The 22,847-nt window shown below is 38.4% G+C and overlaps 1 protein-coding gene across 3 annotated transcripts in view; it reads left to right on the forward strand.

Moving 5' to 3' along the window:
* The window catches only part of ANTXR1 (ANTXR cell adhesion molecule 1), a 215,566-nt gene that overhangs the window by 60,717 nt on the left and 132,002 nt on the right, over positions 1 to 22,847 (forward strand). For all 3 annotated transcript variants that reach the window (XR_010021671.1, XM_063078500.1, XM_063078501.1), the window contains exon 9: positions 8,090 to 8,150. Coding sequence is in view for 2 of the 3 variants with exons in the window: in XM_063078500.1 (XP_062934570.1) it covers positions 8,090 to 8,150 (61 nt within the window). In the remaining variant the exon portion in view is untranslated. The remainder of the gene's footprint in view (positions 1 to 8,089; positions 8,151 to 22,847) is intronic.

The raw sequence follows: 22,847 nt of genomic DNA on the forward strand, positions 1-22,847 counted from the left end.
GTTGAAAGGTTGTAGAGCTTATTGTAGTCAGTAAAACTGTAAAGGAAGAAACTATTCTTTTGCCTTCTGTCATTGTGGCTTCTTCAGGGAATCTCCACTGACCACAACTGCTCAATTTAGCACCAGTCCTCAAGTGAAAATATGAAGCAAAAGTCCAGCATGGCTCCTAGGTCTTCATCTGCCTTTTCAAAAATGCTGCAGGAGGTGAAAACAGAAACCTGCATGAGAGCTGGGTTAGGATAACACACAGATGGGTTGACAGCTTTGAATCCCAACACTTGGCCTGGTTACTGCGATACCAACTCCTCCTCCCAGCTGTCCCCACTTGGTGTGCAGTTGAGGGCAGTGCCTGGAACAAAGAACACTGACCAAGAGGACGCCCAGTTGCTGGCACCAAGCCACCTAGGAGCAGAATAAATATTTAAGCCTGCATTGGGTTTCCTATTAATAAGAGGGTGAATCAGCACTCAGAGCTTTCTGCATGTTGGATCAACAATAAACAAGTATTGAGCAAACACAACTATGTTTGCAAGGGCTTCTCGCAAGCTGTGGCATACGTACATAAATTTCTTTTATTTATGAAAACTGGATCCTGTGCTGATTTCTCCCTTCCATTCAGGAGAAGGTGGAAGAAATGTACCCCCCTAATCTGGCCCAGATCTTAACAAAGCTATAACAAAATGCAAAGTCTGTCTCCCTACCTGCTCTTCCAAGACCCCACCAGGAATGCTAAGGGCTTCCCTCCAGTCAAAATCCGTGTCGCATTCCTGTGGTCCTGGAAAGCTCCTGACTTACTGAACTGCAGTAATCCTCTTTCCAGGGCCAGCAGATGGGAAGCACATTGCCGCTGCAGCAGCCCTTCTCTTAAACAGGCCCATTTGTCAGTGGAGGAAGCCCCCTTCTCTTCCTTTTTCCCATCCAAATCCTGTCTCAAGGCTTGTCTCAACCGCAAGGCGCTGGGCAGGCTTCTCCACAGAGCCTGCCCTGTCTGTCCTCCACCTTGGACTCTCCCTGCCTCAGACTCCAGTGGCACCAGTTGTTGGAACCACCTGCTTGGCACTGGGTCTTTTCTGTGTTATACACCATTCCTCCTGGTCAGATGCTGTTATGCAATCACAGACTGCCCTGTGTGTTGAATTTGCCCTGGTGTCCAGTACCATCCTTTGCATATGTGTTAATTATAGAGCAGCCCAGAGGACCATACAGCATTCGTGACCCCTGGCAGACCTACACTGCAGAGAGAGTGGGCAGTTTTGTGGCTCTGTTTCTTGTAAAATCCCTTTGTTCTCCTACCCTCTCATCCAAGATTGCATTTGTAAAAAATGGCATTTGGGGCTCCATTCACATTACCAGGCCTGAGTACGAAACATAAGTAGAATCCATTGTAGTTTATATAGTGAGCAAAAAATCTTTACAAAAAATCATTTGCCTCAGCAGCTTTTAATTAGACTCAGAATTTGCAGATATTCAGGCCAGACGTTTTCTTAAGCTATTATTTCTATTCAGCTTATTAAAAAGCCCAAATGCAATAAAAATTCGCGTAGCTTGAAGAGACTACAAAGATTGCAGAGGGACCTGTTTGGTTAATCCTCAGATCACTCACACTCCTCCTGCAGCTTCCTCCTTCTAGATCTAGGAATCTGGTGTAAGAAGCATTGTAAAAGCAACAGCAGTACTTTAGAACAAAATCAGCTTCTGAAGAGGGCCGCTCACTTTGCCAATATGCAGGTCAACAAGCTCGTCTTACTAAATAAACCCTGTTTTGGAATTCACAGCTATCTGAGCTTTCCTTTTGAAAACATGAGAGAAAAGTGGTTTAGAGGGGAAAAAATGAATTTCCTTAGTTCCAGTACCTTTTTGGTCCTACAGCCCTTCAGACTAGATTCTCGTTGAATGTGAAACTAACCAAGAGTAGCATTTATTTAAGCGAGCTGGGTACCCTCCCTCAGACAAAAACTTTTGCATGTTTTGAGGGTAAGCTTTATTGTTTAAAATTCAGAAACTCCTTAAAAATGTGTTTCTTGTCTGTAAGAGTATTTATATTTGGCATCATGTATTAGTGTACCTAAAATCATATATGAATCCCAGAAAGAGGTGTGTGTAATATTCAGTTTTTATTTTAAAGTCAGATTCTGTAGAATTGACATGGATCTAAGATAATGTACACTGTTAACAATCACTGTGCTTATTGGTTTAAAGCGTAGAGAGGAATTTAGTTAGAAAAGGTGACTATCATTTTTTTAATATTTTATTATAAATTAGAGATTAAATTGTTTCAAAATTCACAGGGCAACACTGATAGTCCTGAAAGTGTGGATGAGCCAGTTGTGTGTTCCAGGCTGCCTGGCTGCTTCTGAAAGCAATAGCCCCCAGGCTTATGCAACGTGCTTTATGCCAGCAGCTGTAATAGTGTGTGTGGCTCTTCTATGAGAACCTGAGTACCACCCACCAAACTCAGACCTCTACGCTTTTCTCAAGTGAAAGGGTTGAGGACCTTTACAAAGCAGGGTAACCAAGATCTTAGGGGAAAATGATACAACTATGATGTTCATTATTCTTCAAGTTGGAAGTTTTGAAATGGGTCTACTGGATAGACATTCCCCAAAGATGGTGGTGCTTAAAAAGAAGAGGGAGGTGTTACAAGAAGCAGAATATGGTCTTGCATTCAGAAGACCTGAAATTATACTTATAGGGAAAAGAAAGCAGAGACTGTAATGCCAGCTTATGAAGCCATGCAAAAAGTATGCCATTTATTCATTTATTTATCCAATAAATATTTATTTAAAGCCTATTGTATGCCAGGTTAAGCATTTGTGGATACATTAATAGGTAAAAAACATATCCAGTCCCTGTCCTTAAAGAGTTTATAATCTAACATGACAATGACCAAATAATCAAAATAGATATATATATAATTATAAACTATGATAAGTCCTCTGAACGATGGTATTTTATACTAGAATGTGGGTGGATACAGAGATATTTCATTGGTCAAATCACCAGGACTTAGGTGGCAGAATTCATATTGGATTTGGAGAGTGACAGTGGAGCCAGGTTAAGGAAAACTGCTAGGTTTTTGTCTTAGAGAACAAGACAGAAATAAGTGGTCAATAGTTAATTAACCACCCTTTTTTTTTTTTTTTTTTTTTTTTGTCTTTTTGGGTCAGCCTCCTTTAAGCCCCAGACATCTTAACACCAGAACGTGCCCTTCACAACAAAATAAGACCCCAAGCAATGTGTTCTGAGAGACTTTCTGAAAGATGTGGAAGCAAAAGACCCCCATACCATGAATGGGTAAAAGAGGCTGGTCCATTATTAACACACAAAAAACCCTCCAATGGGAAATGGCCAAGTAAATAAAAATTGGTTGTTTATTTGTGAAAGAGACAGAGCAATTCGGAGAAAAAATTAGGTCTGCCTGTGGTAAGGGAATAATTCCTAATAACTCTGCAAATATTCTCAATTCTTTACAGATTCTTGAGAACTCTCTGCATAAACTGAGAACTTTATGACAAGATGTTAGATTTTTAGAATCAAAAAATGCACTCTTCTATAAAACCTGGACTGGTTCACAGTGGGTTTACATTAAATATATCAAATAGCTCTTATAACTTGGCAAAGTTCTTTTACATCTGCTGCCTCTCTTTCCCCCTTATAATCCAATGAGGTCTGCAAACGTAACCCTATCAGTGACAACACATTGCATTTATTTAGTTCTTTATGAATTTCAAACATGCTTTTCCATCTACTTTCTCTTTGAATCTGTCCAAAAGTTGGTGGGAAAATAGTATTAACCTTGGTTCAGTTTTTTCCAGCAAATATGATTAAGCATGAAGTCGATGGCATGTGACGGGACAGAAGCACCTATGAATGGGTCCTTGCCCAGGAGTAGTAGCAATTGTAGTAATGGCAAAAGTAAGAGCAACAGCTATTGTCACGTGAGTGTGTATCAGACATTCTCTTAAGTGCTTTACTGCTAAGGTTGTTCTGAGCACATTTCTTGGTACCTTATTTTCATGAAGTACACATGCTGGCTGGTAGTCCAAGGGTTGTTAGCTATCTATTTGTCAATCACATCTGTCTAGTTTCGTCTACAAGACAAAAAACTCTTCTCTGCTTTCCTTTATCTCAGTCTCTCCCTCACTGTCCAATCCAATTGAATTTTACCACCTAGTTCAATTGATTTTACAAACCAAATATCTCTGCATTCATGTCTATTATTTTATTTAACCATCATTCAGCCCTTTGAAGTCAGTGTTTTTATTATCCCATTTTATAAAAGAAGAAACTGAGATTCAGAGGTTTAATAACTTGTCCAAGTCCATGTGGCCAGTAGGTGATGGGGCTTGGATTTGAACATAAATCCATTTAGAGCAAAATCTGTCTTATCTGTCTCCAGAACCCAAGGTCTTAATAATAATAGTTACTGTTAGTTTGCAGGCACTGTGCTATAGGTTCTGCCTGCATGATCTCATTTAGTCTTCCCAATACAACAGCCTTATGCTTTACATAGGTACTATTGTTATCCCACTTTTATAGATAAGGAAAAAGAGACTCAGAGAGGTTAAGGAATTTGCCCAAGGTCACACAGCTAATGAGTGAGTTGACCCAAGCAATTTGATTTCAGTTTCCATGTTATTACTCCATGTTTTAAAATGCTTCCCAACATTAAGGTTCAGAAAAGTTAAAGGATTGTCAAAGAGTATACAGAACCAGGCCCAAGACCCAACTCTTCACATGGGATTATTCTTGAGGCATGCAATGGTCTTAGCCTGGTCTCCTCTACACACCAATTATACCCTCACCTTAAAGCCCCTCATCTCTGACATCACCCCAACCCTGTGTGAGTCCCTTCCACTCCACCTAGTGATTTCCCTCCAGTGACCACCCCCAATGCTGTGTCTACACCCCCTCCATAGCTACCACTGCCGGGGCGGGGGACGGATCCTCCACCTCCCAACCCCATATAATCTCCAGTCCCTAAGCGGATCTGCAGTCTGCTCCAGTCAGACAGACTGATTACCATACAGTCTGGGCTGCTAATAACCAACCACCCAATTCTACCCAGTACCATTGTGACTTCCTACCTTTTGAAACCAGACATTTCAAACTAACAGGAGCCACTGTCCCAGACAAATCCTACCCATCCCCCTCACTGATAAATTTTACTCTATTGGCTGTAATGCATCCCTTCCAGATGTTTTAAGTTAAGATTGGGAAAGCTGTGTTTTTACTGGATTGAATCACAGTGCTTGGCTGACATTTTTTGGCCCTTCATACACTCCTTAGATTTATCAGCTAATTGCAGACACTTTGAGAGAATAATACAGCATGTGTTTATTATGACAAACCCTGTTAGTGTGTCTTTGTGGTCAAAGATTCACGGGTGTTTTCTTTACCAATCCCTGGTTAAGTATCAGAGTTGGTTCAAAAACATTGGTTCAAGCTCAGGAACTTACGTGGGTGAAAATTTCATGTATGTGTTTTGGGGGATGGGGACAGGCTAGGTCCAATAGCTTAGTTTTTATTCTTAGATTGTTTTGAAATCTTCAGTTGTGGATGATAAAAAGATTTACTAGGAGATGTCAAATTCCTGAGGAAGTTATACAAAATAGCAAAAAATAGCTTTGTGTTGTTCTAATGCCACCATTTAATAAGATTCTCCCTCTGAGTTAGTTCAGATTCTTCCTTTGTGGCCAGTTTGGAGACTTGTGCCTGAGGACATGGCTAAGGGGATGGCTTCCTCCCTTGATCATGGCAGCCACTGGCTGAAGTGGCCCATCTGGCAGGAAGAACCCAGTGGCCACAAATTGAGGGTTGGGGGTGGACAGTCTTTATGATTCAGGTAGGGCAATCTGGGATGTGAGTCATTGTGCCCCAGGATCCTAGCAAGCCCCAGTCCTAGGACATTGCTACATGCCTAAGAGACCAAAAAGACTAGATCAACCATAGGAAAGGGGAGGATGGAGAAGCCAGCAGGGAGATGTGGGTTCCCAGGATATATCCTTGGGGTCCCTGATCCCAAGTCAGACTGACAATGAAGGGAAAGCAGGACCCCAGGTGCTCAGAGCCAGGTGTGTGAGGGCCACTGACTCTAACAGGATGCACAGGGGATGCAGGAGTATGAAATATCCGCTTCCAGCTTCGGTCAGGATAGGCTCAAGGACTAATGAGATACTGAGTCTGCACCTGTGTTTGGGGTGGGGGAAGGTGGCTGGGTAAGCCAGCGGTGGGGAAAATAAGGCAAAGCTGAAGGATAAATTATGTCCAACTGAGGAATAAGGAAGAAGCTGAAAATAGGGCAATCAAAGTACAAAAATGCCATGAAATTGTATACAGAGTGAAGGAAAAGTAGTTGGAAAAATCTGAATTTTAGAATAGTCAAATGAAATGCTGCTTTTTATGATTTCAGGTATGTAGAGTTACCTAAAATACATGGTTGTGAGGGAACCTGTTTCGATAATTAAATTTTAACGTTTGTCGTCTGTACATCTATAAAGATTTTCTTAAGAATGTTTGTTCATTTCCTTTTGCAATGCTTCTCTATGAGGACATCCAGATTTCTCTCTGGAATGGGTAAATATTATCTCTTCTGAGAAACTGGCTTGTTTTTATTCCACAGATTGAGAAGCTCATAAATATTGTCTGTCCTTTTCATTTGCTACTAGAAAGCTTGGAACTAAATCCACTCGGAGCAAGGAAATAAGCCCCTCACATCATATTTTTTCTGTGCTGTCCTCACACCTCGAGTCATCTTCCCCTCATGTTCCCTTTAACCCATTTCCCCTCCCCACATTGTAGTTGACTGTATCTTTTATTTGCTTATATCCTGTGGCATCTGTAACTCATGAGCTGAAACAAAAGAAGCACATATAAATATACAGTGCAAATAAATGGGTGTTTCTCAATGTTAAAAGGTGCTTTTTTCTTTTATGGACCTTAAATTTTATAATTACATCATTAGTTGCTTTAACAACCTATTTCTCATGAAAAGAGAAATGGTTTCCTTCTGCCCTCGGAACCATCTCAAATTCCAAATTAAGTAAGGTCCTAGTAAACATACTGCATTCGGTTGGTAAATTAACTCAGTATCCTGTACTTGTTTTAGAATGCTTGGTTCAAATTTTAGAATCAATATTCAACATGAAGCAGGATTCATAAATGGTAGAGAGAAGCATAAACGCTACCAGTCAGATACCCTGCCCCGGCGAGAGGTCTTCGTTAATAACTCCCTGTGGGGTCATGGGGTTCCCCAGACTCTCCGCTCGACCCTGAAAGATGTCGCTTGCCCAGAAGAATACATTTCCATTTATGTAAGACTCGGGGTCCTCCTGAAGAGTGAGACACAATAGCAGCCTCCAAAGCCCTCTCCAACAGCATCTTTCCAGACTTTTCTAGCAAAAAAGAAACCTGAGGAATCTGACCATGCAGCTCCTGTGGAGAGTTGACCATCTCCATCCTATCTCTCCAGCGTTATCTATTATCACGTTTATTTCTACTTTTCAAGCTCCTTTTGTTCTAGCTGAAGAGGTCTATGTATTTCTACTTTCTCACCCTTGTTCATCCTATTCCCCACCTGGACTCTGACGCTTCCCTAACCCATTCCTGTCCATCGAAGTCCTACGCCGGGCTCCCGCTGCTTCCGTGAAGCTCTTAGAAGTGTACCTGCCCCAGTGACCTCCCCCATGAGCTCTGTAGCTCCCACCATCTGCCCCTTTACCCTTGGACCTACCACATATGACCAGCCATTGTCATTTATCATTTCCAGTGTAAGTCCCATTTCTGCAACTCTATGTTAAACCTCTGCAAAACTAGGACTGGCATATCATAGGTTCAATAATTATCTGTCAAAAGAACAAATGAATGAATAATTTCAATGGCTTTTAGGACACCCAGCAGCACAATCTGGCTCATTAAATATTTGGCATTCACAATAATAGTACAGATGTTACCCTTCCCTCAACCCCCACTGCAACCTAATATCCTTGAACCTTCTTGTTCTCTATCTCATTAGCTAAAAGCAAACCTCTAATTCTGTCTTTTCACAAAATAAGCTGTGCATTGACTTTTTTATTTCCTCTCCTCCTAGATTTTGAAGAAGTCCTGCATTGAAATTTTAGCAGCTGAACCATCCACCATATGTGCAGGAGGTAAATTGAAACTAAAGGCTAATAATCGCTCTCATACAATTCATTATATTTTGAGTTAGAATCACATATTTACTTTATTGGTGGAGGGGTGGGGAGAGGGGCAGGAAGGCGGAGAGTGAAAAGAGGAGTAGAAATTGCTAACAAAATTTGCTTCTAAGGAAAAAGAAAAGAAAGAAACATGTCAGTTTGAAAGTTTGAAAAAGTCTGTCCAAATTCTCTCCTTCCATGAGACCTCATTGCAAGGGAATTGTAGCAATACTGCATTCCCACACCAATACTGAGTACTGAATCTCCACCAACACCCCATACTGGATAGAAGTGGAGTCACCTTCATCCTCACGACAGCCCTGCAGATGCCAGACGATCACAGTGATCATAGGCCACCCCCGAAATGTTGATACATTTAAGTATTTGGCTGGTGCTGACCTTTCTATGTAATTAATATATTTATCTTAATTGTTCAACCTACTACTAGTCCTCACAGAATGGTGGTGGACAACTCCAGTTGTCCTACTGAAAGGGCCATTATCATTTTGTTATTAATACAGGAGTCTCTACTTATGCAAAAATCAGCCTTTTTTGAATCACACTCTTTTCTCTAATTGATGACAATCGGGGTCTTGCTCTTGTTTTGTATTATAATGGATTGTCTAAAACTTCAACCATGCTGGCTCTTCTCACGTAATTTTTGACAGGTTTCCCTTCTCTCCTCTTTCATTCATTTACAAAGTATTGTTAAGCACCTAGTGCATGCTAAGCACGGTAGGATAAACTCTGCTTAAGTCCCTGTCCTCCAGGAACTTGCATCTTTCACTGTACAGAGTTCACTGTTGATATCACCTTTCCAGCCTTTCAAAATACCAAATGCCAAGTTTTAATTTACCAACAGAAAATATGTCACGCCACCCTGAGAAGATAGTAGCATTGAAGAAATGTATACATTTCAAAAGTTATGGCAGATTTTATTAGTATAAATGAGGGAATTCCTTGAGAATTTCATTCCACTTTCTTGGATTTGTTCTAGAGGAGCTGACTTTCAAGGAGTTAGAGGCACTGAATAATCTGTGTCAACCACAGAATGTTAAGTACATATGTAAACATATAAAATTGTTAGTGCTTGGTAATTAATTACATACATACATAAATACATATGTACAAACATAAATACATTCATACATATGTAAAGTTGTTAGCAAAGTATTTGGTGAGGACCATTCAGAGATATGCATTAATTTCCCAAAGAAAAGCATTCAAAAAAAATTACCTACTGACCTTTAAATAAATGCTAACTGGTAACACAGATGGCAGGGGTTAATGTGGTAGCAACACAGGCAAATCCAGGAGAATCTCTTTAAGAAAAACAATTTTAAAATCTAACCTTGCAAATTTGATGAAAACATTTGGCCACATCAACGCAGTGCCAGGCCTTGTAAGGGGTCTGTGCAGGGAGATGTCTCCATTAGGCTTCCTCAGCTTCAAGGTTAAGTCCACCTCTGGGCTCTATGCACCTCAAGTAGAGTACATGGGTGGGAGATTTACCTTAATTACATCATGCGTATTGTGTGTGTAAGTCTAATACATTTTTCACAGTTCTCTAATTTTAAAACAATTCAAAAACAAGGCAGTCCCTTAATTGTGCAATTATCCCATTCACAAAGAAAACACGGGCTTTTAGTTTAGCAATTTTACTGGTTTTGTTGCAACCTTGTAATGAATCAGAAAGTCTACAGACAATGAACACAATTTCCATTAATTCACTAGCAAAATCAATGCCCTTCCTGTAGGCTTCGTGAGGACAGAGAAGGAACCTTATTTCTCTTCACTTTCCTCTGCCCAGCAGAGTACTTGCCATTTAATAGGTGCTCAGTAAATGTTGACCGAATGCCTTGATCCATGTATTCCTTCAAAAACCAGTGCCACTGATTTTTGCCTATTGGACCCTTATTAACCCCTTTCAAGTAACCGTAAGAAGTTAATATCATACCTTTGGACTATCTAATTAAAATAAAGCAAGATTAGCTGGCTGGTTAGCTCAGTTGGTTACAGCATGGTGCACCAAGATCCAGAGTTCCATCCCTATATCAGCCAGCAAAATTTTTTTTTAAAAAGAAGCAAAATTAGAAATTAATGGCCAAAGGTAGAACAAGACCAAAATAAAAATCTCAATCACTTGGACAGTAGAAAAATGCCTTCCTAAATAATTCTAGACTCAAACAGAATGCCAAAATCTTCCTTACGTACCATTAAGGTGTTCCGCACAATAAAAACACCACATACATTCCATGAACTCTTTGAAGACCCCTCGTATGTAAACTTAACAAATATGGCAAAAATACCAAATCATGTCCACAGGATTTGATCCTAGCAAATTCATAGGCTTTGATATGTTTCTTATTAAATGAAAAAAAAAGTAAGTAAAGAATTCAGTAAAAAAATTTTTAAAAGCTAAGGAAAATACAAGAAAAAAAGACAAAAATGCATTAATAAATTTAAACAAATTAAAGCAATTCAACTGATAAATTATTCCAAGGGCTGTTTCTTCGGAAGAACCAATAAAATAGACAAATCTCTAGTAAATCCAATCTAAGGGGTCTATCCTTAGATATTTTTAAAGCCTCTGGCTTATGTGCAATATTGCATATTTTAAAGATAAACAGTTTTCTATATCAGAGTAAGCTATCCAATTCTACTTTTTTTATTTCCTATAAATAAAAAATTAATACAAGACACAATGATGGGAGTTAGTCCTAGGTTTTGAAAGAAACAAGCTCCCACCTCACTTGAATTAGAAAGAGAAGGGCTAAAACATGCTGATTACAGAATAACATTACTAAGATGAGAATGAAACTTGCAAGAGACATCCTTATATCAAAAGTTCTTTCATGTGTTTCCTTGGACGTCTATTATTGACGATTCTCTGAGAGAAGCATGGGTTTAGGAAGCACTGGAGCCCTTGTCATTGTCCTTGGCTAGGAATGCCTGTCGGATAGAGTTAGTTATGCCCCCTCTCTGATTTTTATCAAGCTCCTTCAAGGATCCAGGGGATTTCCAGGTATTTACATGAAAATGCTTTGAAAAACATAAACTGTTATACAAAACAAGGTGGCATTATTATCATCAGCATCATTTTAGTGAGGACTAAAAGTTTAACATTAGTGTTAAAATCATGAAGCTGATAACATCATATGTAGATGAGAAAAGCATGCCTGTGTGTTTCTACACTGAAAGAAATTGGGGAAGACATTGACAGAGTTCAGGGTATCTGCAAAATGATGAACTCAGTATGTGTTGGGGGAGAAAGTAAACAAAGAAGTAACATATCTGTGAAGAAGGTAGAATTTGCTTTCAAGAAAAACCTTTCCACTCAGCCCTCTCCCCTCACTCTGTGTGAATTATTTCCTTTCCTTGGCCTGCAGAGCAGCCCCTGCCAAAACCCCACCCAGGCCTGTCCACCCCTCTAGACTGGTGATTGTGTTCCCCCAAGACAATGATCTCAGCTGGCTCTCACTGCCAACTCAACACCTGCAGTGGTCTGACAGCAAACCAAGCTTTGAGAGAGGCACTGGGTGGACAAAAAAACCCAAATCCAACACAGGTCTTTATATATAGGACTGCACATAACAAGGTGAAACTTAATGGTATAAATATAAAGTGTTGAACTTGGGTTCAAATAGCCAGTTTCACATACCAAAAAAAAAAAGCTGATGTAATCTTAGGGTGCATCAATAGTCATCAAGGGTCCAGGTCAAGAGAGTTAATAGTCCTACTATTCCGTGTTCAGGCCATGGTTCCAAGTCCTACATTTTTAAGAATGTCATTGACAACTGTAAGTTTGTAGGAGAAGAGGTGGTGTATCTGGAAACCATATTAATAATCCATTCATAGTCTTTTTCTTTCTTCTTTCCTCTTTTCTTCTTTCTTCCTTCCTTCCTTTCTTTCATATCCTTCTTACTTTTTTCCCCTTTTCTTTGCTTTCTTTCTCTCTTCTTTCTTTCCTTCCATTCTTAATGAGTGTCTACTAAGTACCAAGAAATGTGAAGACATGAGTACAAAAATCATAGTGATTGCTCCCAAACCCCCATGAAACTCACAGTCTGCTCTGGGAAGTAGTCATATGTTCAAATAAATTACAAAACCAGGCGTTAAGCACTATAGCAGAGGCCTGCTCAAAGAGCCGTGGGAGCAATAATGAGATGCTTGTGGAATGAGGAAAGACTGAAGTAACCACAGAGATTTAGACAAAGAATTGAGATGCTCACAAGAGCATCTTTCAGATAGCTGGAGGATTCCCACGCAGAAAGGAATTATTGGGTCTATTCTGCATAGCTTCAGGAGACCACCATGGAGGGGCTAGGGAGGAATTCAGGGAGACAGGTTTTGGCTTAACACATGCAACTTTTACAGTGGAGTGGATGGTCTGAGCTCTCCACCCATAGATTTATGTGAGCGGTGGCAAAATTGACATCTATAACCAGATGCTGTTTGGAAAAACCTCCTTTGGGCCTCCTCCGCAACTTTAAGTTTCTAAAGACTTAATTCAATTTCAGCTAAGGTGTTAATGGTTGATTATTTTTTAATGATTGAAAAAGCAAGTACTCCTGGAACTATTTTGCATTTTAACAGGAAGTCTTATTGGGGAGAGGAAGAGGAGAGAATATCTTATCTGCTATGATCAAAAAGAATTCCAGTCAATGTCATGGGTGAAACTATCTGGGGAGAGGGAGCCTTCCCAGAACTCCTCTGCTCTCTGAGCTTATAAGCTGGCAGCCCACAGGCCCTATGTGATCTGCACATATGTCTTTTTTGATCCATAGTGCATTTTTGAACTTTTAATTTATTGCTAACATTTAAAAATCTGGTTTCACCTAAAAATTTAAATTTTCATCTTGTCTTGAAAAATCAGATATGGCAACGCTGGACCTGTATTTACTTTGAGCTAATGATTATTAGAAACTGAATGACTTCCTTTAAAAAAAAAGCATGGACTCTTTCCAGTTTACCATACTCCATACCACCCCCTATTGTCACCCTAGTACCCAGGCCAAGCATGTGGTTGCCATTTAGCATGGTGCTTATATCCCTATATTTAGACTCTGTTCTAAATCACGTAGGAAGTTATCTGCTGCGTGGAGGGCCTGCATAGCAACTTTGACATTATTACACTTAAATAATTCTGTTTCCCTTTAATATAGATACTTTTAAAAGTTCCTAATTATTTTTGCAGATTAGCCCCCTATGTATGAGAACCGATTCATTGATGAGAATTGACTCATTATCAGAGTGTCCCTGCCTAGTTTAGCTCCTCTCCAGGAAACGCACCCTGTGCCTGAACACAGCTTTCCGCTGGTCTCACTCAATTGGCCTCAAACTTGCACAGTTCACAATGTGCTGTGTAAGCAAGTACTCCAGGAAGGAACTAATTGGAATCAAGTGCGCAACCTGCCAACTGTTCTACATTTATAGTTCTTGTACTCCAGAAACGGAAGTTATAATTAGCTCTTCACATCGTCATTTTAGAAACAGTCACACTATTCCGACTGTGTTTCTCACTGTTCCTGATAAACCTGGGTGAGTTAGCAGAAAAGGAAAGTTGTTTTAGGATTCATGTTTACCATTTGCATTTAGATGCTTAAAATAGACACATTCAAGCAACATCAAATAGAGGTTTCATTTCTCTCACTTTTCATTGTTTTTCAAAGTACTTATGTCTGGCCATTAGGCAACTCTTGAGAATAGATTGTTTCATTCTCTACTTGGTCTTTCCTTTCGTTTAAAGATATTTCTGTTTGGAGGAAGGACTCTCATACACTGTGGGTAGGAATGTAAAAATGGCACAACCACTTTGGAACAGTTTTGGCAATTTCTTAAAAAATTAAACTTACGCCTACTATATGACCCAGCCATACCACTCCTAGGTAAACAAGAGAAAATGAAATCTGTGTCCAGACAGACTTGTACACAAATGTTCATAACAGTCTGTTTTTAATAGCCAAAAACTGCAAACAACTCAAATGTTCATCGACAGGTGAATGGAGAAACAAATCCTGTTTTAGCCATACAGTGGAATCATGCCCTGCAATAAAAAGGAATAAACTATGTATAAATCTCAAAATAATTATGGATGAGTCGTAAAATAATTATGCTGAGTAAAAGAATCCAGACTAAAAGAAATTACTTTCCATGTGATTCTACATACATAAAATTCTAGAAAATGAAAGAAAATACACAGTCACAGAAGCAGATCAGTGGTTGCACAGGAGTGGAGGGGGGGGGCAGGAGGAGAGGTTACAAAGCGGCACAAGGAAACTTTTGGGCATGATGGGTGTTTCACTATCTTCACTGTGGTATTGTCTCACAATCTTATACATATGTCAAAATTTATCAGGTTGCACACATATGTGCAAGCTATGGTATGTCAATTATACCTTATTAAAGCTGTTGTAAATAAATAACTATGAAAGAGAAAAGTTCTAGAATCATTTAGGCATCAGAAAACACCTCTATGCCACATTAAGAATCTAATAGCAGAGCAAATTCAAGCTGACTCATGAGATGAAATATCATGAATGATTTGGTACAAAAGTCTAAAGTGACCAGAGCAGGTGGAGAATATACAGATGTCTCATTTTCAATACAGTGAACGATAGTCAGTCTTTATTTATTGAGGTGATCTAAAACTATGTGTTCCACATTTCCAAAAAAAATCAAAGAAAGAAAAGGAGAGAGCAGAACGGAATAAGTTTATCAACACTCACTGATCTTATTTTTTTCTTTTTTTAATAGAATTATAATTCACATACCATAAAATTCACTGCTCGAAAAAGTGTATTTTAGTGGTTTTTAATGTATCACAAGGTCATGCAACTATAACCATTATCTAATTCCAGAATTTTTTCATCACCTCAAAAAGAAAACCATTAAGCATTCTGTCACTCATTATTTCCCCCTCTATCCAGCCCCAGCAGTGACTAATCTACTTTCTGTCTCCATGGATTTGCTAATCTGGACATTTCATATAAATGGAGTCATGCAATATGTGGCCTCTTGTGTCTGGCTTCTTTCATTCAGCATAATGTTTTTGTTGTGGTTTTTTGTTGTTTTTTGTCGTTTTGTTTTTTCAAAATTCATTTTTTTAATTGAAAATAAGTTTTTTCACTTTTTAAAAATTTTATTTTATCATTACACAATATAAGCATTCTTTGTAGCCCTTTACCAATTTCTCCCTAACCTGCACTTCCCTTCTCCCTTTCCCACCTCTGGTGGTCTAGTTCCATTCTCTTATTTTGAAAGTTCGATGAATTATTGTGATTGTTGTACTTTTCTTTCTTTCTTTCTTTCTTCCTTTCTTTTTCTTCCTTTGTTTTTTTTTTTCCAGCTCCCACTTATGAATGAGGACATGTGGTATTTTTCTTTCTGTACCTGGCTTATTTCACTTAACATAATTTTCTCTAAGTTCATCCATGTTGCTACAAATGGCAGAATTTTATTCCTTTTTATGCAGAGTAGTATTCCATTGTGTATATTATACCACATTTTCCTTTTCCACTCATCTGTCAATGAACATGTAGGTTGGTTCCAACTCTTGACTATTGTAAATAGAGCTGCAGTAAACATGGGAGTGCAGGTATCCCTTGACATGATAATTTCCATTCCTTTGAGTATACATCCAGCAGCGGGATTGCTGGATCTATGTCAGTTCTATCTGTAGTTGTCTGAGCCATCTCCATACTACTTTCCTTAACAGCTGCACTAATTTACAGTCCCACCCACAGTGTAGGAAGGCTCCCCTTTATCCACATCCTCACCAACATTTGCTATTCTCGTCTTTTTGATACAGGCCAGTCTAACTAACATGAGATGATATCTGAATGTGGTTTTGATTTGCATTTCCCTGATGCTGAGTGATGTTGAGCATTTTTTCATGTGTCTGTTAGCCATTTGTATATCTTTCTTGGAGAAATGCCTATTCAGCTCCTTTGCTCATTTTTTAATTGGGTTACTTGTTTTTTTTACTGTTGAGTTGTTTGAGATCCTTGTATATTCTGGATATTAATCCCTTGTCAATGCACAGTTTGAAAATATTTTCTCACACTCTGTAGGTTGTCTTTTCACTCTAATAACTGTTTATTTTACTGCACAGAAGCTTTTTAGTTTGATATAATCCCATTTGTTTATTTTTTCTTTTGTTGCCTGTGCTTTTGGGGTCTTGTTCATAAAGTCTTTGCCCAGCTCTACTTCCTGGAGTGTTTCCCTATGTTTTCATTTAGTAGTTTTATAGTTTCAGGTCTTATACTTAAGTCTTTTATCTATTTTGAGTTGATTTTGATATATGGTGAGAGGTACAGGTCTAGTTTCATTCTTCTACATATGGATTCCCAGTTTTCCAAGCACCACTTATTGAAGAGGCAGTCTCTTCCCCAATGTATGCTTCTGTTGCCCTTGTCAAATATCACTTGGCTGTAAGTATGTGGGTTGATTTCTGGGTTCTCTATTTTGTTCCATCAGTCTGAGTGTCTGTTTTTAAGCCAGTACCATGCTGTTTTGGTTACTACAGCTTTGTAGTATAATTTGAAGTCAGGTAATAGAATGCCTCCACTTTTTTTTTTTTTGCTCAGGATTGCTTTGGCTATCCAGGGTCTTTCGTTGTTCCATATGAATGTTAGGATTGTTTTTTCTATTTCTGTGAAGAATGTCATTGGTATTTTGATGGGGATTGCATTGAATCTGTAGACTTCTTTGTGTAGTATGGACATTTTCACAATGTTAATTCTTCCAATCCAAGAGCATTGTATGTCTTTCCACTGTTTTGTGTCCTCTTTAATTTCTTTCAGCAGTGACTTGTAGTTCTCACTGCAGAGGTCTTTCACCTCCTTGGTTAAATTAATTCCTAGGCATTTTATTCTTTTGGTGACTATTGTAAATGAGCTTGCTTTCTTGATTTCTTTTTCTGCTAGCTCGTTATTGGAGTATAAAAAGCTACTGATTATTGCATGTTGAATTTGTATCCTGCAACTTTACTGAAGTCATATTAGTTATTTTGTAGAGTCTTTAAGTTTTTCTACACATAGGATCATGTCACCTACAAACAGGGACAGTTTGACTTCATCTTTTCCAATGGGGATGCCCTTTATTTCTTTCTCTTGCCTGATTGCTCTGGCTAGTCTTTCCAATACTATGTTAAATAGGAGTGGTGACAAGGTTGGCATCCTTGTCTTTCTCCCATTCTTAAGGAAAAAATTTTCAGCTTTTCTGCATTCAAGATGATATTGGCAGTGGGTTTGTCATATGTGGCTTTTTTATTATTGTGTTGAGATACTTTCCTTCTGTACCTAATTTGCAAAGTCTTTACCATGAAGTGATGCTGAATTTTGTCAAATGCTTTTTCAGCACTGATTGATATAATCATATGGTTTTTGTCCTTGATTTTGTTGATGTGGTGTATCACATTTATTGACTTGTATATGTTGAACCATCCTTGTATCCCTAAGATGAATACCACTTAATCATAGTTTATAATTTTTTTGATGTGTTGCTGTATTCTGATTGCTAATATTTTGTTGAGAATTTTTGTGTCTATATTCATCAGAAAGAGATATTTGCCTGAAGTTTTCTTTTTTTGTTGTATCTTTTTCTTGTTTTGGTATCGTGGTGATGCTGGCCTCATAGAATGAGTTTGGGAGAAAGGCCTCCATTTCAGTTTTTTGGAATAGTTTGCAGAAAATTGGTATTAATTTCTCTTTAAATGTCTGGTAGAATTCAACTGTAAAGCCATCTGGTCTGGGGCTTTTCTTTATTGGGAGACTGCTGATTACTGCTTCATTATCATTGCTTGTGATTGGTCTGTTCAGGTTTTCTATGTCTTCTTGGTTCAGTCTTGGTAGCTTGTATGGCCCAGAAATTTATCCATTTCCTCCAGATTTTCAAATTTGTTGGCATATATGTAGTCGTTCATAATAGTCTCTAATAATACTTTGTACTTCTGCAATATCAGTTGTAACGTCTCCTTTTTCACTTCTGATTTTTTTTATTTGGGTCTTCTCTCTTCTTTTTTTAGTTAGCTTAGCTAACGGTTGTGTAGTTTGTTTATCTTCTCAAGAAACTGTCTCTTTGTTTCACTGATCTTTTGTATTGTTTTTTGGGGTCTCTATTTCATTTAGTTCTGCTCTGATCTTAATTATTTCTTTCCATCTACTAACTTTGGGATTGAATTGTTCTTGTTTTTCCAGTTCTTTGAGGTGTAAGATTAGTTTGTTTATTTGAAATCTTTCTATTTTTTTGATGTTAGCATATATTGCAGTGAACCTCCCTCTTAGTACTGCTTTTGCAGTATCCCTCAGGTTTGGTGTGATATATCTTTATTTTCATTAGTTTCAATAAATTTTTTTGGTTTCCTGTTTAATTTCTTCTTGGACCCACAGGTCATTCAGGAGCATGTTGTTTAATTCCATGTATTTGTATATCGTAAGTTTCTTTTGTTATCAAATTAGTTTTAATCCATTGTGGTCTGAAAAGATACTTGAAATGATTTCAGTTTTTTTTTTAATTTCTTGAGACTTGATTTGTGACCTATCCCAGTGAATGTCCCATGTGCTGATGAGAAGAATGTATATTCCATAGTTGTTGGATGAAATGTTCTGTAGATATATGCCAGGTCCAGTTGGTCTAAAGTGTAGTTTAAATCCTGTGTTTCTTTGTTGATTTGTTGCTTAGATGATATTTCCAGTGCTGAGAGAGGGGTGACCATAATGTTTTTAAGGTTCATCTGTGTCATAATATGTATCAGAGCTTGATTTCTTGTTATGGCAGAATAGTATTCCATTGTATAAAAATACCATATTCTTTAGCTGATGGACATTTGAATTGTTTCCACTTTGGGGCTATTATGAATAATGTTACTGTGAACCTTCACGTACAGGTTTTTGCGTGGACATATGTTTTCATTTCTCTTGGGTATATATCTAGGAGTGGAATTTCGGGATCATAACATAACTAAGTCTAACTTTTTGAGGAACTGCCAAATTCTTTTACAAGGAGACTGCACCATTTCACATTCCTACCAACAATGTATATATGGGTTCTAATTTCTTTACCAGCATTTATTATTGTGGTAATAATAAATTATTATTATTATTTATTATAATTTACCAGCATTATTATCTCTTTTATTATAACCACCCTAGTGTATATGAAGTAATACCTCATTGTGGTTTTGATTTGCATTTCCCTAATAACTAATGATGTTGGGCATCTTTTCACTAATTGACCTTATTAAATCTCAGAAAATAAACAGGATTAGACCCGTCTGGCACCTGAATGAATGACCACCTTGTCCTTCCACTTTATTCTCTGTCCATGCCAAGACATGTTATTTATTCATTCATTCAATGAGCTTATACTGAAACTGACTTAGCCCTGGATTAGGCACAGTCAAGCATTCAGAAGAAATAGAAATGCTGGTCATTGCCATCAGGAAGCTTAAATTGTAATTGGAAATAAAAGTGGCAAAAGAATTATAATAAATACATATTTTAAAGATACCTTGAAGGATGTGTCTCTTAAAAGATGAAATCAAAAACCATTTTAGGTGGAAAATTCCTCCCTAAATCGCTAAAGTCCTTAGATACTTCTTGTAGGAGCTATAACCCAACATGCAAACTGCCTAAAAACTACACATTTTGAAAGGAGGGTTCAGGGTTTTGTGGATAAATAAGAGTTAAATCAACATGTCCTGGTTCTGGTGTGTCCTGGTTCTTACTTGCTGGCAGATTCATTGCACAGGGTTTTGTTATGTAATTTCTACGTGTGAAGAGCTGCCGTTCTGGTCAGGCTGCAGGATCAGATGTTTGGGCTCTTCTGGAAACCAAGTGTATGCAGTACCAGGCAGAATGGAAGCTTGCCTGTGCTCTGCTGTGCTTCCCTGAGCATCATTTCCTCCATCTCCTCCCCAGGCCTAGGGGGTTAAATTGTTTGGTTTCCACCATTGCCACATCATGGATTCCTGCTGTCTTTCTTCCTAAACTCCCTGAGGCTGGGCCAAGCAGACATGTAGACAGCCTCTTTTTTAGAAGATTCAGCAGCCAAACCGGTAATGCTAGAACGTGGTGTTAGAGAAGAGAGCTTGGCATGCAGCCTGCGTTTCCAGAGTCTCCCGCCCTCTGCTGATCTCTGAGGAAACAAGAGAACAGGCACAGCCATGAGGCAGAAAACATTTGGAATCAGCAAAAACTTCAACTGGCAGATTTCTGTATGTCTGCCATTCAAACTGGGAACAGAAATAGGTTTTTATAGGCCTAACTGAGCAAATAAGATACAATAAGATTCTTCCCCAGTGTTTGACACAATAAAATGCTTGTTGAACCAACCAAATGATCAGTCACATGACTTGCAGACATTTGAAGAAAACTATTAAGTCCATCTTATAAACAACAATCACGAATAGACATCAACACGTATATATATAAATCCTTAATATTCATAGGACTTCTGATCCCAAAAAACCATATGCCCATGACCTTAATTAATATAGGTTAAAGCTAAGACACTGAACCCTTGGATAGAAGTTCCCACTTTTGCTGCTTACTAATTATATGACTCTGAGCCTGAGCAAGTCATTTAAAATATCAGTATCTCAATTTCCTTATTGTTAAGGTCTCTTGTAATTCTAAAAAGCGTTCTGTTCTGATCTGTACTCTTTGTGGCACATGTAGTGCTTCTGTATTCTTTTACTTAGATTTTGGTTTCTTGCTTCCCATCCAGGCTAGCTCCACTTTTCTGCAAAATGAGAGAACCTGCCTAAGATTAAATTAAAATTAAATAAGCTTTAAAGAGATTGCAGCCCAAACTTCTAAATTACTCATTTGTCACAAGACAACAAGTATTCATTTTAGCATGATGGTTAAGAGGACAGTGGCTGAGTTCTAAGGGCATGACATTTGGTGCCTGATAGACCTGGATTCCAGGTACGATTCTGACAGTTAGTAGCTATGTGATCTTGCACAAATTACTTAACCTCACTAAGGTCAGTTTTTTCATCTGTTCCTTCCTGGGCTGTAGTGAGGTTTAAATGACATCAGACATGTACACCACTTACCCAGGGCCTGGAACACAATGAGGGAGCAATTAACAGCAGTTATTATTATCTCGGCTAATGTAACCTCTAAATCAGATTCCTGGGAATGAAGGTGACAAACACTATGACATTTATTACACTTTAAAAGAGCCTCATATGCTAGTTCTCTGATTCCATTGTCCCTCCAACAAAAAGTCTTCATTTGGGTAGCAATTCACAGTTTAAGATTCACTTTCACAAATATTGCCTTTTTCCTATGACTTTTACTCTGTTTCTTTTTTTATATACCACATAGTATTATCCCAAGCCACAATTTTTATACACAAAATGAAGACAAAAATAAAAGAAAGTGGAGCATTGACTATTAGACCATGAAACTTAAGCAAGTAATCCTAAACATTTAATAATTAATTGGTTGGGGTTTTTTAACTTAACAGGACTATTTGTAAAGAATAGTTGTTTTTACTTTACAAGGATTTTATTCATAAGTATTAACTGAACATACATTATGCCAATGTGAAATTAATATGCAGGGCTAGAGACCTGTGAGATATATTATCTTCTATTCAGAGATAAATGAGTACTGCCCTGAGGGGCAGATGTCAGTTCAAGCAGGTAATGCTTGTCAACTGACCACTGATAAGTGTTGCTCTCTCTTTGTCACCTCTCTTCCCCTGGGTGACGGAGATGCAAAGGATTGCTCAAAGCCCATTTCTTCTGAGCAGTGAGAAACCCCAAAGGGGTTAATTTCCAGGAACTCTCAAGAGAGAGGCATTCCTCCTCAGGAGTAACACCAGACTGGGGTTCTTTCTCAGTATTTATTCTTGAGGCCAGAAAGTTACAGAAAAGGAACATAGGTGGAGTTATGGCTAAGTATAGTTTAACAACAGAGGCTGGTAACATCAGTGAAATAACAAAGTGACATTCCATAATGCAATTTGCAAAAAGTTAAGTCGATCCACCAACAAAAGCTTGCTCTTAGCAAATACTGTCTTTTCCTACAGCAGTTTCCTCAGCATTTTTACATAACATAACTTTAGGGTAACCTGCTCCAAGGACGTCCTTGAGCCTGCAATTTTGCTGTATTACAATTCTTTATCTACAACAGAGACTTTAGCCTGGGGGAAGTTTCCTGTCTTTTGCAAGCTTGACATTTCTATATGTAATTTTAAAAAGTTAGGTTAAACTTGAAACTGCAGGGCTTTGGAAACTAGGTCCTGTGAAATACATTTGCTTTATAAATGTTAATATACTCCATAGATAAACAATACAATGAATTATTCCTACATGAACCCATTTACTACTACTGTGTGCCCAGCAGAGACAGGAGTGCTGTAGCAGCATCAAACAACTCCCAACCTAAAGGAATGCTTTTCTCATTGGAGGAGAAAAGACAAAAGAACACCACCAGACAGTACACAATTACATGCTATATTATTCAGAACAGGCTGCAAATGCTGTAAGATGGTGGTTTTCAAAACATTTTAGTCACCCTGGGCTCTACGGAAATCCTTTTTGGGAGAGTCCCTTATGTAGAACAGATACAAGAGGACTTGAGTTGATTGAAGAGGTGGAGAATCCCACCCTGGTGGCCCCCTCTGGCTGCAGAGATCAATTTTAAAAAGTAG

The sequence above is a fragment of the Cynocephalus volans genome, chromosome 14 (genome assembly GCF_027409185.1).
Source record: "Cynocephalus volans isolate mCynVol1 chromosome 14, mCynVol1.pri, whole genome shotgun sequence".
In the NCBI taxonomy this organism is placed as follows: domain Eukaryota; kingdom Metazoa; phylum Chordata; class Mammalia; order Dermoptera; family Cynocephalidae; genus Cynocephalus; species Cynocephalus volans.